We start from the raw sequence: 18,963 nt of genomic DNA, 5'->3' as shown, positions 1-18,963 counted from the left end.
ACATTGTACTGTCATAAAGGCAAGTGCATATTAATATGTTCAGAACAGAAATTTAAGGAAACTGGTTATCTGAAAAACAAATGCACTGAAATTTGAAGAAAAGGGACAAAAGTAAATGAGAACAGTGAATGTTGCTGATTGCTTCAAACTTAGATTTATAAGCCGTTACTAGGCCATTAATTATCCATAAAAAGTGTGACATACTTTTATTTATGTTAATTATTTTCTATGACTCATGGAAACCTCATTTTTCTCAGAAACCAAGGATGGCGTGGTTCTTTTGGCAGTTCTCTTTGGCTGCCATGGGCCTGGTCCAATGCCCACTGAAGACAGTGAATGTCTTTCTGTTGACCTCAGTAGGCTTTGGATCAGCTTATGTTAGACAAAGAAGCCAATATTTGTTTAACAGAAGAATCTCAGGCAGCTTTAGTGATATGTGTTAGTGCTTACCTCGTAAATGGACCATAATCTGAATTCTTCTTGTGGGCTTCCAACTGTAAAAGAGGGTGGGACTGTCAAAAAAGTGATATGCTGAACTCTGAAGGATGCTAGTCCTTTGAGCTGCTCCCCTGCGTGCTCCTCAGTTGTGTGTGTTAGGGGGTATGGTTCCTGTTTCCTTCTTGGAGAGTTATTTCAGGGAGTGAGAAATTTGTTCTGTTAAATAAAATGCCAAAACTTTTGATAACCCGTTGTCTTGATGCTTTAGAGACCCTCTACTTTAGGGTGCAGGATTAGAAAAAGAGGAGATGAGAGGTAAAAAGGTTTGATTAGATTTCCATTGCAGGAAGGTTCCTGTTAGAACCTAGTTGCATTACAAATGTTTCTCATTATTAGTTCAAAGGAGATTATTTCCCACTTCTCAGTCAGTGTGTAGTCACTTTTGCTTTCCTCTTCAACATTCAGCATTGTCTCTGTAGGTTTTTGTATTCCCCTTTACAATTAGGAGGAGGAATAAACTGGCTTAAATATTAATAAATACAACAAATTCATAGTTACAGATTTCCCAAAACACCTCAAATCATTCTCTGAATCTGTTGCTGTATTGTTGCATGTAGGTTGTTGTTTCTTTTTTAATATGGAGAGAAAATTTTCATATCCAGGTGAAACTAGGACATGATGAGCCCCACAGTTAACCCATCAGTGAATAGGATTAAGGATACCTATCTCTAAATCACTTTTGAAATCTGTGAGTTAAAGGATTAGAGAATTGCTTAAGAATTGTTGTATGGATGCAGGCAATTTTATGCATCAACTGCAGTTGCAGTTTTCAAAAAGTTGTTCCTTTCTGCTGGAGATTTTTACTAGCCTAACCTTCTAGGAAAGGTATTTAGCCATTCCTGTTTAGTAAAATCAAACTGATGCTAAAATCTATTAACTTATTTTGTTTCCTTTTCAGATATCAATGAGTGTAAAATGATCCCCAGTCTTTGCACCCATGGAAAATGCAGAAACACTATTGGCAGCTTTAAGTGTAAATGTGACAGCGGGTTTGCACTTGACTCTGAAGAAAGGAACTGTACAGGTACAGTGCTTGGCTGTTAGCTATCAGGAAATTGCTTTTAAAAGAAAACATTGATTTGTGATTTTTTAACATGCACTTAAACTGTTGCTTTATGTTGCAGATATTGATGAGTGCCGCATATCTCCTGATCTCTGTGGCCAGGGGAACTGTGTCAATACTCCTGGGGATTTTGAATGTGAATGTTTTGAAGGATATGAAAGTGGATTCATGATGATGAAAAACTGCATGGGTATGCTTTAATTGATGTACTAAAGATGGGACACAATGGCCATGTGTTTGGCTTGTTTTTTATAAAGCCTTGTTAATTTGATTGTACTTCTGGAAACTGAAATAGGACATGTGTCATCAAAGTTCCTTTATACTGGATCAGCACATTTACCACAATAGGTAAATCAGGTTGGTTTTGGATTTGCAAACCTCATTAGTTGGAACCGTCAGTTGAGTTGTGGTTCCATTTATCTGGAGTACTGAAGTTCAGGCTTATTTCCCCACAAAGAATGGGGATGCCAGCATACTTCGCATTCATTGGGCTTGGGGCTTGACAGTTTCTATTTTAAATTAATCAAAAGTGACAGTTACTTAACTCAGTTGAGAGCTGACCCTGAAGAGGGAGCTTAGGTTTCACCCTAAGAATGAATTAGCTACTTCTCAAGGTTGCCAAAGCACAAATGAACAAAAGGCAAGGATTCTTAATTCATCCCCAAGATCACTATCTCACAGATTGTGGCATGGCATGATTAGCATGGATTGGCAGCAGGTTTTTACTAAGTTGTCATTGTGAGCCATATTGAGCTCTGAGTTCCTTTGACATAAATCAAGAGTGTAGAAGGCAACAGATTTTATTTGGTTTCATTAAAGTGTGCCTGAGAACAGAATGTGACCCTCTGGAGCAATGTGGAGAAGCTTAGTTAAACACCAGTATAAATATTAAATGATGACTGATGCAGAACACATACAGTGACATGGGGTTGTGATGTAAAACCAACCCTTAGAATTTTATCCATTGGTGGTGCAGGAGGTGAATGGGCTCCAGCAGGGATTAACAGAGAGACAGGTAGGGCCCTTATCTAGCATAAATATCATTTAGCTCCTGCCTCTTCACTCTTCAGAACCCAGTAGCTTCTTATGAAGCCTTTTCCTGCTGACTTTGAAGCTGATGGCTGGGTCTTGAATCAGCCAAAGGAAGGTGGTGGACCTGTAGTCTATGTTTATGTAGGAAAGGGGGTGGGGTAGGAAAAAGTAGAGGGAGACAGGGAAAAATTAAGACATTATCTACAGGGAAGAGAGGAGCAGTTTTGTGTACTTTCTGAGGGAGTGGGGCAAGGTATCCGTTTGGGAAAGTTTGTGTCTCTTGGGGTATGGAAAGGAAGTAATATCAGTGACTGAAAGGGCCTCAGAATACTTCTTATAGAAGAAGAGATACTTGGGGAAGGAAGGAGGGGATGCTTCATATTCATGCATTTGAAAGCTGAAACACACATTTGTTCTTAGCACCAGCAATGTATTCTGTTACATGCACAGACAGTTACTTCCTGCAGTGATCTGTGCTCCTTTCTTTTTGCAGACATTGATGAGTGTCAGCGGAATCCTCTTTTATGCCGTGGCGGAACTTGCGAAAACACAGAAGGAAGCTTTCGCTGTAACTGTCCTGCAGGACATCAGATGGCTCCAAATATTTCAGCGTGTGTAGGTATGATGGTGCAAGTACAATTTATACTGCATATGGTCATTTGTAAGCTTACATTCCCTGCCTTCTGCTGTGCATGCATCTATGACATTTGCTCATTGTTCAACTGCAGACTTATGTCTTCCCTTTCTCTTTTGAAACAGACATTAATGAGTGTGATTTAAGTACCAACCTGTGCAGAAATGGACATTGCGTCAACCTTATTGGAAAGTATCAATGTGCCTGCAACCCTGGATATCAGTCTACACCTGACAAATTATATTGCGTTGGTAAGAACTTGATCCTTTGATTACTAGTGAAGACAGTTTACAAATTAACACTTGCCTCCTACTGAGAACAGTTGATGTAGATATATTATTCTCTTTAATGAAATGACTGCTCCTGAATGAATAATTTAGGGTTTAATGTCAGACTAGAATTTTTGGGAGTAGCATTCCTCCTTTCACACAGGGGATTTGGACCAAATGACCCATGAAGTCGTATCTAACAGTATGATTCCGACACACTGGTAGCATGCAAGATACTGAAGTGTGAACATCCTAGTATCTGAGATGCTTTCAGATTTGGTCTGTTTGTGTCCATATTCCTTCCTATTTACTTGGTATTTTGGAATAGTTGCAGTATTTATACCGTATAATTATATAATAAATTAGCATTTCAGTTGATTAACTATTAGATATAAAACAACGTGATAATTTATAAGTGACTTACGTTTGAATAAGTACAGGAACCACTGAGGTACATTGTGTTATTCCTGAGATCAGTATTTTATTCAGAATTTGCCATATTTAAGGTTGCAGTGCTTTCCTTTTTCATGTCCTTGTGACAAGGTATTTAGCAGAATTTGCGTATTTCGTGGAATCTGACAGGCCATGCTGTGAGTGCTTCTGCTGTGGCCTGGAGCTTTTGACTTCTGTGCTGTTAACTGTACCTCCTTAGTGCCCGCACCACCCCAGCTCCTGCAATGCTTTGATAGAATAGAGTACTGTGTATGCTCTGAGCGCATACCTCCTCGCATCTAATCTGCAAATAGCTTAGCCATATTGTTTTCCACTCTGTTTTCTTAAAGCTAAATAAAATTCTGATATATAGGCAAAAAAAAGTAGTTCTGATCCTATCAGAATAAGATGTGCCCAGCCAAATAGTTCAGGCCAGCCTTACAAACCCACATAAGCAGTTCCACTGATTTCAGGGAACTCAGGTACTCTAGGAATGGAGTTAGTTCCTGTTTCAGGGTGATTTGCATGTACATTCAGATAAATTAACATAAATCTCACTCCCTTAATAGCTAGTGCCTATATCCAAGCATGTGCCTCTATATTCACTTGGGTGTGGTAGAGGTGCATGCAAAGTATGTGCAAGACGAGAGACTGGACTGATGCCTGTTTGAAAATTTAGCCCAAAATACATCTTTGAAATGCACTTCCTTTTTTAAACAAATGTTTTCCATATGCATTTTTAACAATACTTTTTTTCTTTCTAGATATTGATGAATGCAGCATAATGAACGGTGGTTGTGAGAGTTTCTGTACGAACTCAGAGGGCAGCTATGATTGTAGCTGTAAACAAGGCTTTGCACTAATGCCAGACCACAGGACTTGCACTGGTAAAGCAGATTTGTGAGCATTTGTACTGAAACTTTTTAATTTGTATAATGAAGTGTAACTTTAAGATTACAGCTTGAAACCATCTACCATCAGTTATACTAAGTAGCCTTCATTATGTTTTCTACTTCTTTAGGAACAGTCTAAAATTCTGAATTGACTATTTTATGACAAATATATTTATTTTTGGGCACATACCACATACAGTAAAAGATAAAAGTATATCCAGATGTTTTTTTACTGGCAGAATTTGCTATACTCCTTGGATGAAATTACCTATGTCACAACATCACAACTGCAAGTTAGATTTCTAACAGGAGTCATTTTCTTGCAGCTATATATGTATGTATGTATGCGTATGGATGTGTGTGTGTAAAATATATATATATATGTCATGAGTTTCTTGCAGGTATCATATTATACAGATATAGATATATCTATATGTCATAGTTTTTCCTGCGGGTATTTATAGCTGTATTAGTTCTGAGCTTGTGATAAAAGTTTGTCCATTGTGGGTGTGGGAGCAAAGACTATTTTATCTTGTGTAGAAGGTGAATTTTCTCCCCTAATACAAAATATTCTCTTATGTATTAGACGCAGGGCTGGATCCAGAGTTGGCCAAAAGACTTCACTTGCCTCAATAACCCTTGGGGGTACAATCAAGATCAGTAAAAAAGGCTGTTTTCAAAGCGAGGTGAACAATGCAGGAGCTTACAATAGTCACACTAGATATAGGCATACAGAAGTGATTATGGTGGTGAGAGACTAGATAGAACTACTAATAGAAATTCATTATCCTATTCTGTAGCTGTGTAGTGAGCTGTGTAGTGAACCTATTCTTATGGTTGGAACAGCTCTCATGTGCAATTCCTTTTTTCTTCCTTAGCAAAATATGACTGCCATATTACTCTACAACTGTCTTTCTCAGACCTTCTAAAACCCAGTTGGCATGAATCTTTCATAGGCAACTTTCTTACACTTTCTGCAGAGATTTTTAGAAATTTCTGAGAGCAGCAATCTTCAAATATCTGAAGGGCGTTTATAAAGAGGCTTGAGAGAGACTTTTCTCTGTGTCTCTAGGGAATGGAATTAAGAGCCTCAATGGCCTCAAGTTGCAGCAGAAAAAATATAGGTTGGAGGTTAGGAGGAACTTTTCTGACTATGGGAGTTCTCAAGCATTGGAACAGGTTACCAAGAGAAGCTGCAGAATGTCCACCCATGTATATTTTCAGGAGCTGGTTAGACGCATACTTTCCTGGGATGGTTTAGTCAGGGATCATCCTGCCCTGAGCAGTCATCTGAACTAAATGACCTCATGGTCTAGGGGCAGACATTCAAAAAGCCCAAGCCTGAATTGATTCAATCTTTGCAGGTTACTCAAACCTGCAGAGATTGAATGGATTTACAAGTGGATAGACATTCATTTTTGATTCAGAAAATGCAGGCACATACCTGCAGTGGATCATGCTAGAAGCTGGGTGGGGGGGATGCTAGAGTAGCCCTCCCTTCCTTTGCATAGTACTGTGCCAAGAGGGGGGATGTGGACAGGCCCCTGGCAGGATGCTGTGATTAGGGTGGGGTTTAAACTCCCACCCTGGCTTGCACAGTCCCCAGCTAGGGTCTGCCTGGAGGGGGAGGGGGAAGGAGCCCTCACCAGGGTTTCCCCCATGCTCATTGCTCAAGGGGTGGGAGTGTTGCCAAACCCCAGCCCCTGGTCCCTGGCTAGCACTCTGAGGCAAAGGGTAGAGATGGGAGGGAGGGAGGGCTGCTTGTGTGGACCGCATGCATCTGTTGATGATACTGAGCTTTGCAATCTCCCTCTCCCTGCTTCTTCATACTGTCTGCAGCAAACTGACAGGCATTGCATTCATTGCAAACCAGGTCATTTCTCACACCTCTCTCTGTCCACTGTTGAACACTGACAGCGAGCCAGCAGGGAACTTATCAGAACACAATGCTTATCAACCCATCAAGAAAACAAAGTCTCTCTTGTTACTTTGAGCTCTACTTCGGGGTAGGGGAAAGCCAAGCAGACATTGCTGTCTCCCAGCTGCAGTCTCCGCCTCCACCCTAGCCAGCCAGAGCTCCAAGTAGGGAGAAGAGGGCCAGGGCCAGCCATGCTCTCTGGAGCAAAAAGCCCAGCCCAGCTCAGAGCTGAAAAGCATGCTAGGATGCTGAGGGACTCTGACTTAATTTAAACCAGGAAGGAGTCTGGGACAGAACTTCCATAAAATACTTCAACCCAAATCAGTTAGGTCTGATACTACATTCAGCTAGGTTTGTCTTAAAACAGTTTCAGCCATTTTGAAACTGGTTTATGTGAACTAAATTTATGTACGGTTACTGGTTTTCCACAGTTTCTGATCACTTAAACTGGTTTGTATGTAACTTCTGTCCCAAGCCATGAAGTCCCTTCAAGTCCTACTTTCTTACGATGTTGTGCTCATAGTGAGAAACTGAACAGTAGTTATACTACATAAATACTGTACACCATTTCTGATCCAGGGAGATGAGGGAAGCCTGCCAGCTGCAGCTCACCCAAGCTAGTTTCTGGTCCTCTTCTACCCAAAATCTCCTTCAGAGTGGGAAAGGAACATCAGAAACCTAATGTAATTAATCCCTGGAAATACAGTTGCCTTTACAATTTGATAAATGGAGGTCTGTCTGCACTGAATTAATAGAGCAATCTAGCATTTAGAATTCATAAATATTTATAAACCTCAGGCTAAATTCTCATTTTCATTAAGGTCACTGGATAATGCTCTAAAGTACTGAGGATCTAAAGATGCCTTAACATGTATTCAATGTAATTTACTTCTCCTTCAAGGTCCCTTTATACCCTTAGAGCTCTGGGAAGTGGCCTCACTGTGAATGAGAAATCATTAGAAAGCAGAATTCAACTAGAAAAGTGTGAATTTGACTGACTCAAAGTATTTCTAAATCTAAAATATTTAGATTAGAAATGTTTTCCCCTTGTGAGCAGAAGTGGCTCTCATTTCTAGCACACGCAGCTTTGCATCGAAAATTTGCCAATGTTCACATATTTAGGCATCTTTTCAATGCAAAAATAAGAGCCATTTGATCAAAATTGTGTATCAAGTGAAATCTAAATCCTAGTAGCAACAGCACTGTGTGTGTGTGTGGAAAGGAGGGAGGGGAGACTGCTCTTCTCTGTTTTCCTGTTCATGGCTTGATTTGAGACCAAACTGACTCTCCCAGCATAACTTAGAGCAGTTCTTAGGGAGCCTTCAATCCCCAGCTAGTGGAGCTGATAGAAAACATTTCCCTCCACTCTACTCTCTCCTCTCCAGACGTTCTTATTAACACGCACACAAAGATCCCCTACATTGACAGCAAAGAGGAAAAGCATTACCTTCCAGAACAGTTCAGTAAGAAGACCCTAAACCAGGGGTGTCAAACTCATGCAGCAGGCATCCTGGACTGGCCCCATACGTCCCAGCCCTGCATGCCACATGTGCTAGTCCAGTGCCACACTGTGTGTGCAGTGATTGGGTCTGGTCCAGTGCACACTACATATAGTGTGCTGGTCCTGTCTGAGACCCACAAGCAGCACTGTGGGCTGGATGATGGGGCTCTGTGGGCCAGATGTGGCCCGTGGGACAGATCTTTGACACCCCTGCCCTAAACTGAGAATATTGTTTCTGCAAACAGGCATAAATAAAACCTCAAAGTAGGCCTTGAGAACCCACAGAACTCTAGAATTAAAGTCTTCAGTTTCATAATTTAAAAAAGAAAAATTATATATATCCTACAGACTGACCTTTACAAAAAAGAGGGAATGGGTTTTTGGTGTTTCTGGTCAAAAGTTTACTTTCCCATAAATGTGACCACAAGATTTTGTAGTCAAATCTGACTTGGTTGAGGGACTTTAACAAAATCTGAACTGAATTATGAGTCACTTTGTATTTACACCTCTCCAGTGTTCTGAAAAATAGATTTTCATAAGCCAGACTTTCACACCTACCCCCCCTATCTTGTTACAAAGTTTTGAGTGCAAAAGCTGACGTATACCGATGGAACTTAAAATTCTATGGGCTCTAGTTTTTCTGTTTTTCAGTATTTTCTCAATGAAGTAAAAGCAATCAATAATAGGTGTATGTATTTACAGTTACAAAGTTAGGATCTGATACTGCAAATCCCTACTCATGTGAGCAGTTAAACTGAACTCAGTCTGAATGAATAAGGATGGAAGTGAAGGTGCGTAGGATCCATGCTATAACTACTTCAATATACCTTCTAGTTCTTTCTCTTTCTGCATTTCTGTCATCCTTCAGTATAAAAAGAATTGGACCTGAACAGGCAGTTTAGTTCCGAGTGGTACTTCACAAGGCAAATATCGGTAGGGAGGCAAATAGGTATACGAAGCATATTTCTCTCTTAGAGAAACAAACTCTTTGTACCACTAGATTTTTTTTTAATAAAGCAGTTCCCATTTGCAGAATGAATAAATGCTTATGAAGATAAATATTATCAATTTCTATTAAATTTGTAAAGATTAGATTCCAGATTTTAGTACCAGCTTCTTATTTCTCATGCAATTGTGCATCTGTAGATGATTACTTTAGCACTTTGCACCGGCAGTAACTTGTGAGCACAAATATTAATAATTAGATACTTAATGAACTCTTTCTCTACAGACTGCATAGGCAGATATCTAGTTATGTGTAAGTAATACTTTAAAAGCAGAAACCAGCAACCATGGCAGAGAGTTTGAGTAGACCTCTAACTGAAAGTCTATCCTAACTGTTAGCTGGTGTCTTCTTTACCCCTTGCAAAGGGTACCAGTGCTACAATGGTGATTGTATGTTAGTTGCATACACGTTGAATTGTTAAAAATCTGCATACATATTTTAGGACATCGGTTGAAAATCTGGCCCCAAAAATCTAATATAATGAAATGAGAAAAAGTGCTTGTGACACTCAGTAGCCATGTGTGATAAATGTGTGGTTCTACTGTATGACATTATATGAACAACAGAACGATCATTTTTTTAATATACTGCCTGATGTTTAGTGATATGGACTGAGTATATTGAACAATGATTTTATATTTTCAGGTGTGTGTGTGTGTGTGTGTGTACACATGCACATACCAGTATATAAAAGCAACATATACGTGAACAGTATTTTTCTTTCGTCTTTAACATCATGCCTGAAAAGAAGTCTTTGCAGAATGTATTCCTCCATAATAGAACTATTAAGAGTTCTGTTCGTTTCAATGGCAGGTCAGGTTTGAATTGGTGAGGTTATGCATAAATAATCAGTTCAATTAGGAGAAACAACAGATTCTTTGTCAGCCAGCTGATTTCTCTGCCCCACCCCCAAACATGAATGTGATATAGCAGCAGGTTGGTAAATATAAAGTTCTTTATGTTTGTAAAATAAGTTCTTTATGTTAGTGGTTCCTTTCCCCATTTCCAGAACTTATTTTGCATGTAAATTCTAATTTTACTTTCAAATCAACGTTTCCAGTTCAATGTGTATGTTAAGATGAAGACTGACCAGTCAGCTTTTTTCCGTGTAAGAGTTTGCTTATCCATGCAAAACACTAGGCCCAACCATTTCTGTTATAGAAAAAGAATAATGAACTTAAGATCCTAAGGCAAACAGTTGAAGTGAGTTCATTTTCTGCAGCTGCACAATTACTAAAATCCACAATAGACCAGTCTGATAATGAGTTACACCCTTTCCCTCTGTGAGAGGGTTCTCAATTCATGGCCTTGTTTTGTTGATTTTTTTCCATGGTATCGCTAAGCAAATTCTTGGATCTTGATCATACTGGTATAAGTTGTCTGTGACACAGAGAAATCCTGAGTGTTTAAAAGAAGTTCTAATACACCCTTTGGATTTTGAAAAAGTCCAGACATTAGGTAGCAGCAATAAAGCAGAAAAGTTTCCTGTTCCTCAACTCAGCTGAAGTCAGTGATGGCTAACATAATGAGAGAGAAACATTTTAAATTGTGGAGAATCTAAATGTATTGGCAGACTAGCCAGAAATGGAGGAAAAAATCCAAATAACTAAATATTTTAATGAAATAAGCGCATACTTTTTAATCATTTGAAGATGGTGCTGATTCTTTTTGATCCTGCTTATGTTCATAGGCCGTGGCTCCTGTTGAAATCTATAGGAATTTTGTGTGGAATAGCAAGTCTGCATCCAAAACTGCCAACTATAACTTGGTTGTGTGACAAAGGTTCCATAGTATTTGGTGACAGTATGCAAGCTTTGCTTCTATTCCCAAAGAGTCCTTTTTCCAAAGGGGTAATTTGTGCAATGCTGCATTTGGCTTAATTGGAAGATTTAGTCTTATACACATTTGTCAAAAGCATTGAAATTTTTTGTAGGATTTAGTGGATTGCGTTTCATGACAACGTACACACATCTAAAGTGTATCTTAATCTAAACTTTCCCTGTAGACATTGATGAGTGTGAAGACAATCCTAACATTTGCGATGGAGGCCAGTGTACAAACATACCAGGAGAATACAGGTGTCTTTGTTTTGATGGATTCATGGCATCTGAAGATATGAAGACATGTGTCGGCAAGTGAAAATATCTCTGTTCTGTACTCTTCCTTATGATCAGTCTGGTCTGCCTTAGTTGAATAAATCTGATAATAAGATAATCAATTTATTTAAAATATGCAAACAAACAGGCGTATTAATGATTATTCTAGCAAGACAGGCAGATGATCAGGTGTTTTGAAATTTGCACCTGTAGACTATGAAAATATTTGCTAAATTATGTGCATTTGAAAAAAAAAAAAGAGCTGAAAGGAAAATTTAAGTTCCAACACTATGCTAATGTGACTTCTTCCTCAGAGCAGACAAAATGGTGACATTTTAAGAGCAGCATTTTGTTACGATTCATTTGACTCGCTAAGGCCACATACACACCTTAACTATTCAGATTATCTTGGTCAAGAGCAGAAAGAACCTGCAAGTTGTGAGCTCTTTCGCTGAATTAGGGTGCAACTATTGTGAGATGCCAAAAATGCCTTTGCTCTTTGGAGTTCCTTCCAGAATGCTTCCATGTAGCTGATATCAGGATGGTTTTGTAGGCCAGATTTGCTAGAGAGCCAGAACTAGACTGGGAAAAATTCTTACCATCTTAGTCATAGCACTGGCCAAAATTTGCCCCCAGGACAAAATTATGAGAGAAGTTCAATACTTTGTTAAGATCCAAGAATATAATTTTGTTTTTAAAGTTTTAAACTGAAACACATTTACTATGACATTACAAAATATATTTGGAAAAAAAATATATTGAGAAAAGTCAGTAGGTCAAATTCATCATTGAATTTGATCCTTTGAATTTATTTAGGAAAGTTGGAAGTAAACCGAACATAAGAGAAGGTAGGAAATATTTAAAAACACACTAATGTGGCAGTGTTAAATCTGATTTGGCTATCTGTCTTACATTGGCAAAGAATATTTAATCTAATTCATTTTCTCTATGCATACAGATACATTTTTTGTACCAATGTTCATATCTCAGTGACTTTGTTAGTTGCCTTCTAAGAACTTTGTGATATAAATCTTAAAATTATGTTTTTCAGATGTTAATGAGTGTGGTCTGTATCCAGACATCTGTCTGAGTGGAACCTGTGAGAATACAAAGGGCTCGTTTATCTGTCATTGTGATATGGGATATTCAGGCAAAAAAGGAACAACTGGGTGCACAGGTACATTTTAAAGTCAACAATTAACAGTTGTGTAATTTGAGATTCTCTGTGTCCCTTTTCTAGCTTGCAGAATCTCTTTTGGCACTGTATGATTGCAGTTACTGCTATGAAATATTAAGTTTCTCGGATGTACTTGCTGAGTTGGAGTTATGCTAAGTTTGTTTGGCATAATATAGGGCCTGCTCCTGCTCCTATTGAAGTGAGTGACAAAATTCTATTCAGAGCAAAATTGGGCCCATTATTGTATGCCTGCTGGTAGGACAGAACAGAACCTGCAATTCAGCGTAACATGATGAGACCACCAAAGAACACATAAAGACTACAACACTGGATTTGGATTAGGAAACTGTATACTGTGTATGCAAATAACAGGCATCCTATCCAAATGTTACTTTGGCAAACACTAGTGGCTTGAAATATATGCTAAAATACGTTTTCAGTTTTTTGAGAAGTGGCAGCAGTACAGATACATGACTAACTGAATTATATCAAAATATTTCTGCTAAACCAAAATACGCATTATTTCATATCTGGAGGCAGCCAACAGTGCTGAGGTTCAAGTGTGCAGGCTGAGAGGGCACTAACATTAATAATACCAGTGCTAGCATCTTGAGCCAGGGTGCTGAGATTCATAGGCTTTGCCTAAAATATGAACATAAACATACATTTAATTTAATTTTCAATACAGATCTAGCATAAACACAGTTCTGGCAATCTTTGGAAGGCAAAGCATACATTCTGAAGTCTGCCCTTACAGAAGTATATTATTAATGTACAATATGGGTCCAAAATACATGATGCTGAGTTTTCATATAGCTCATATGGACAGAACAAGTGGGAGCTGGTGTTCTACTTTGTATGTTGGACTATGCATGAACAGTTTTGCATTAGCAACAGCTGCCTTTTGCTTACATGTGAACTGATCCAAATCCAAGAAACACTTAATTTTACCAATGTTTCAGCATTCTTTTTCTTTACTCTAAATTGTATGAAAAGATACAAAGCTTGCAGTTCTACAGAAGTACAACACCCCTGTGCTGCTTAGTTACTCATGGCACAGCTATCACTGTCAGGGTAATAAGTGGTGATGAGACACATTTTGTCCTGTGACATCCCCAGGGCTATGCTAATAGATTAAACAGTAAGGAAATATTATGTAATTGGTAGGAGGTGGAAGGGCAAAGCAAGGCCCTGCTGGGAAGGGCTCTGAAGTGTTATTCCCAGGAGCAGTTTCTGGAAATGCCAGCTAGCCTGGTGACGTCTGGTGTAGTTCAAAGTAATACAAAACAAACAAGAAAACCGGACTTGAGAACATACCCCTTGCAGCCTTGGTATGGTAATAGGAGAATGGAGGCAAGGAAATCTCTCCTTTCAGATCCCTCCAGAATCAAGCATAAATATCTGGACAGATCCAAACTTTCATTTCTGCTACTTTCTTTTGCGTAATAGTCCCTCAGCCTTTCCCTCCTATAATTACTTGTGAAGTACTTGCCTCTCAAGCAGCCCCTCCCACATTCATTGGCTTTCCTGGTCACATTCAGATGCTCACAGGACACGAGTCCCTCAAGTGTCCTGTGTGGTTCATTTAACCACAGTGGCATATACCTGCTTCCAGGCAAAGGGGCTTGCTAGACTGAAGAGCAGCCAGAAGCCTGCGTGGAGAGGGAAGGTGACGGGTTATGGCATAACAAGAACGCTGCTTTATTTGGGTGAGATAAGTGGGAGTGAGAGAGTTTGAAGAGCTACTCTGTTGGTTTTGAAGAGCTACGCTGCTGGCTTTGCAGGGTACTGGGAAAGGGGAGGAAGAATGCCACCCAGAAGGAGCTACTATGTGCTTAGACTCCCATGAGCAAAACAGGGAAAAGCAGTTCCTGTGAGCCACCAGAAGGGGTACTACTAGGCAAGTACAGTAGAGCCTTAGGTTCCTCGCTTGCTTGCAGAAGTATCTGAGGGGATACAGAGCCACAGCAAGCAGCTGCACAGCACTACTGAGAAGCTGCAGCTGTTTGCTCTGGCTTTTCATTCAAAGTTGCCACTTCTCTGATCAGCTGTGATCAGAAGACCCCTGATAAACCCCCACTGATCAGGGAAACAGGGCCTTTGAAGGAAGAACCGCAGCAAACACCTGAGCAGTTTGTTCTGAATTTTGCCACTTGTTGTGAGTTAAGCAGGTTCTGAACTCCCCGGATGGGAATGATCTGGGTTCTGTTGCATCTAGTTGAGTAAAGCAGTGCCTCCAGGCAGGAGGAGTTGCTGCAGTCTGTGTAGATTGTGGTCTTTGCATATAGGAAGGAACGGACTAGATCTACTTGGAACTGATCTACAGTGCAAATCTTGGTCAGTTTGTTAGTTCAGTCTGAGTCAGAGCATTGCTTCAGGAATTAGGCTAAGGACAGAACAAAATTAAAGACAAGGACATCTCAAGATACTAGAACAGCATAAACTGCAGGTCAAGTTCATTCTTACTATACTCTGATAGTTACATGCTTTTTCAGATGCACTTGGTCAATATTAGCTACTGCAGGGAGCAGCTAATGGTCAGCAAATGAAAGCCTTAGGCAAGTGAATGCAAGGGCTAGTTTGTAAGGCCACCAGGTATAAAAAGAGAGATAGAAATGAACACTTTCCAAACCAGAGGCTTTCAAAGGGGAGTTCCTCATCACAGGGCAAAGTGAGAAATAAAGTCCCCACTAGTGTCAAAACATGCACATTTCCACACATGAAAATTGCAAACATGGTTTGTATATAGGCCATGAATTCCCAATATTGTTGCTGTTTTTTAACAACTCTTATGTCACAGCTGACCTTATGCCCAAGTAGGTGAGTCCCATGAGAGCAGTATTTAGTGTTTCTGTCATAGAGGGATTCTGTATATTTTCAGACCAGCAACATGACAAGAGTGCTGAATTGTTTCCTTGTCAGACTATTCAAAAGCACCCTTGGTTTTTAATAACTATTCCTGTGGAAAAAAAATTACAAAAATGTGTATGAAGCTTCAGATGGGAGGTTTTCTGCTTCATGAGAACAACTAAATAATATCCTCTGGGTTCCATTACAGTTTTGTCTAAATATTTCAGCTCCCTTGTCATTACTTATTGTTTCCATTTTAACAAATAAACATGTTTTTTCCCCAATCATTTAGCAGTATTCAGAATCCACCCACTGCCTTACATTCCCATCCCACACAGATGTTATTTCCCCCCCACCTTCAGTTCTCAGCAAGAATGTGGACAGCTTAGCTTAAAAAAAAGTTTTATGCAAAGATATATGTTGCTTCTGAACCCACTTTGTGCAGAGAACTACAAATATTTTTATTTTCAAAACAGGATTCCCCATGACTGGTTTAGGTCAGCTAATTTTAATTTTTCATTCTCATTTTAATTTTTAGTTCTCTGGACTTAATGCAGAAAACCAGCATATCTGCGGCTGCTCTGATTTTTGTAAAACACTCTTCCATGCTGAAATCATCTGAGCCAAATTTGTACCTGAAATTATACTACATGTAACTTGGTGGCAGAAACAGGCCCCTATCAATGTGACCAGGTTCTAGGGGCAAGTTCTGGAAGGAGTGGGGAGGAGTGGGGCATGACCCTGGAATTCAGGTGTGGCCCAGAAAATTCAGGACAGTTGCTTGATCCCATCCTGTCCCTGCTGACCGTGTGCAGATCCTATTGATTTGAGTAGAAGTTTCATGCATGGAAACATGCTGAGGCACACACAGCTGTGTCAGGGTAAATTAGGTCACAGGCAACACTCGTAAACTGACAATCAGTCATAACAATGCAAGCACAAGTTTGTGCCAATAGGGACTTTAACTGAGCCTGAAGATGCAGGATTTATATTTCTACACCATGTTTCATGGGCAGAAACAGTAGGGGCAGGAAAGTCTGAAACACAATGGGCAACCTAGAATTGAAGGAGGGGCTTTGCCTGCTTCTAGACATGATCTTGTGTCTAGTGACTACTTCTCAGATGGAGAATGTGGGTCTTGTCCAGTATTCCTGAATTAGCCAGTACTCCCACTGAAGCCATTCAGAGTATTGACGGACTAAGGAGGATGCAGTACAAGGGCCTCTTTTTTTTTTTATGTAATCTGGAAATTAATAAGAATGAAAATAGCATTCTCCATGTGTCCAGGTATTGTTAGTAATTATGGATGGAGCAGTCAATACCAATTGTTAATTAGCTGCACACTTGAAAACAAATATTTTGACAGAGAGGACTCAAAAAGAAGGCCCTGATGCTCTCACTCAGCATCACTCCCATTGATTTTGAGAAGCCCTAGCATTGTAGCTTGTAAAAAGTTCTGCATTCTGAAACCTGTCCATGCATCTGTCCTCTGTTCAATAATAGTATGCCATGCCTTGGTCTGTTGACACAAGAGAACTCTGGTGTCAGTGGAACAAATGCATTTCCTCTTTACGGGCATTTTTACATGACACAGGGATTTAATTTTCCCTAAATTGAAGCAGTGGTTTTTTAAAAACACAGCTTCAATTTAGGGTGAAGTAAACCCCTGTGTCATGTACACCAGTGTCAGAGCCCAATCCTTACCTGCCTCTCCAGTGGTGGGGCAGGGAGAGTGAGCTACTGGTGGGCAGAGCAGTCCCTGAGCTGCAGATGAGTGGTGGGGCTGGAGCTTCCCTCTGCAGCAGAGGCACCTGGCCTCCCGGGTGGCACCCGTCTGCAGGCACCCGACTTGGGCAGTCTTGGGGACACCGCAGCTGTGAAGGGAAGCAAGGCCCCTGTGCAGGTCAGGCAGGCTCAGTGGTGGGGGAGATCAGGCTCTCTGCTTTTTTTTTTTTTTAACTCCTTCCTGGGCTGCTGTCAGGCTGCCTGCATGGTCTGCCTGCACAGCCTCTGAGCCTCATGGAGCCCAATGCTTCCCTCCATGGCTATAGGGTAGGAAACTAGAACTCCTCCGAGCTGTTTTACTTTGCACTGCCCCAAAGTCTTTTGCTGCATCCCAAAATCATTTTAAGGTGCATTAAACCGTCGAATGTGCTACAGCAGCTGGGATTAACACTCAATACGCTGCTGAATGTGCAAACAGCAATGCCAATAAAGCAGTGCAAAAGGCATTTAACCCACTTTAAACCTGCTTTAAAGTGTTAAAAATGCCCTATAAAATGGGAAGCTGCATTCTTCAGGAATAACTCTGTGCCTATGGCTGACGTCATAAACCTACTCTGCTTCTAGATAGACATGAATTGCCCCATGTGTAAATAGGGGGATGTTTATAGTGAGAAACTAAATAAATGCCCAGACCACTCCCAAAGGAGAACAAAGGTTTTCTAGGTCAGCACTTTCCAGAGTTAGGAAAGAAACGGGGCTAGGTCTAAGAGAAGTTCTTACATAGGGTTATCTCAGGCAGGTAGGGATTTAGGAAGAGATGTGCAATGCAACTTCCAAGTGACCTGCTCCACAGAATAGAGGCACCAACTCAAAATACAGATGGAACAGCAGTCTGATAAAGTTGACAAACATTCAGAGAGAGCCAAAAATACATATAAAAAGTCAGAGGATGCTTGTACAGAGATTTGCAAACATTGACAGAAGTGGTTTATACAGTAGATTGAGGCTGGATTAAATTCACCCACTCAAACAGCATGAAGCAGCCCCTATGGGTCATTTAAGCCCCTACTTGAAGCCGTTGATCTGAAGAGTAAGTAATTCAGAGGGCCTTTCCTGGGCTGAGTGCTCTGAGTTGAATGTGTGGATGTTCATGGGCTTTCAGTTCATTAGCCTTAGGGTGATAGTGGATCAAGATTTTCAAAAAAACAGCAGATATTTCTGAAGTCCAGCTTTCTTCCACCACTTCTACCATTGCTAACAGAAGTATAATAGTACCTTCCACATTAATCATGTGCAGAGGGATGTGTAAAAGACATGATGACTTCTTCCTAAAAAAGGTTGCTCTCTGCTTTAGGTCCCTAATTTTCAGATAGTATTTGGTGATGCTGCACATACTAACTGGGTATTTGGTCATTCAGTTGTACATGTATAATTGTATATGTACAGTTGCAAATATGTAACTGTTTGATGGGAGGATGCCTTATTTATTGCTTGATATTTGAAGAAAAAAATGTTTGCTAGAAAAGAGAGTTAATGGAGCCAACATAAACATGGAAACTAGCAATTTATCTTTGAATTGCTTGGAATGACTTTTATATCAGATCTGCATGTTACTTATTGTATGCATTCTCATCTGTTGTAATCAGACAACTCCCTTAATGTTAATGGGAGCTGTGCAGTTACAAAGATGAGGATGTGTACGGCAGCATGGAACATAGGGTAATGTGGGGCCCCTGCAGGACACGATGGGCAACTTAGTCATCACGCCAGATGACAAAGCTAACATATTTAACGATTTCTTTGCCTCTGTCTTCCTAAGTAGGGACCAGTTCAGCCACCTCCCTGCTGGGCCCCCCTCGGCCCCCGAGA

The 18,963-nt window shown here is 40.2% G+C and overlaps 1 protein-coding gene across 2 annotated transcripts in view; it reads left to right on the top strand.

Annotated features, from left to right (window-relative positions):
- The window catches only part of FBN1 (fibrillin 1), a 204,211-nt gene that overhangs the window by 115,869 nt on the left and 69,379 nt on the right, over positions 1 to 18,963 (top strand). For both annotated transcript variants that reach the window (XM_019533627.1, XM_019533626.1), the window contains 7 exons: positions 1,397 to 1,522; positions 1,623 to 1,751; positions 3,087 to 3,212; positions 3,353 to 3,478; positions 4,693 to 4,815; positions 11,252 to 11,377; positions 12,394 to 12,519. In XM_019533627.1, the coding sequence (XP_019389172.1) occupies positions 1,397 to 1,522; positions 1,623 to 1,751; positions 3,087 to 3,212; positions 3,353 to 3,478; positions 4,693 to 4,815; positions 11,252 to 11,377; positions 12,394 to 12,519 (882 nt within the window). The remainder of the gene's footprint in view (positions 1 to 1,396; positions 1,523 to 1,622; positions 1,752 to 3,086; positions 3,213 to 3,352; positions 3,479 to 4,692; positions 4,816 to 11,251; positions 11,378 to 12,393; positions 12,520 to 18,963) is intronic.

The sequence above is a fragment of the Crocodylus porosus genome, unplaced genomic scaffold, assembly GCF_001723895.1.
Source record: "Crocodylus porosus isolate Cpor-Errol unplaced genomic scaffold, CroPor_comp1, whole genome shotgun sequence".
Lineage (NCBI taxonomy): Eukaryota > Metazoa > Chordata > Crocodylia > Crocodylidae > Crocodylus > Crocodylus porosus.
The sequence above is the reverse complement of the archived record's forward strand: the minus strand, read 5'-3'. Positions and strand labels throughout refer to the sequence as shown.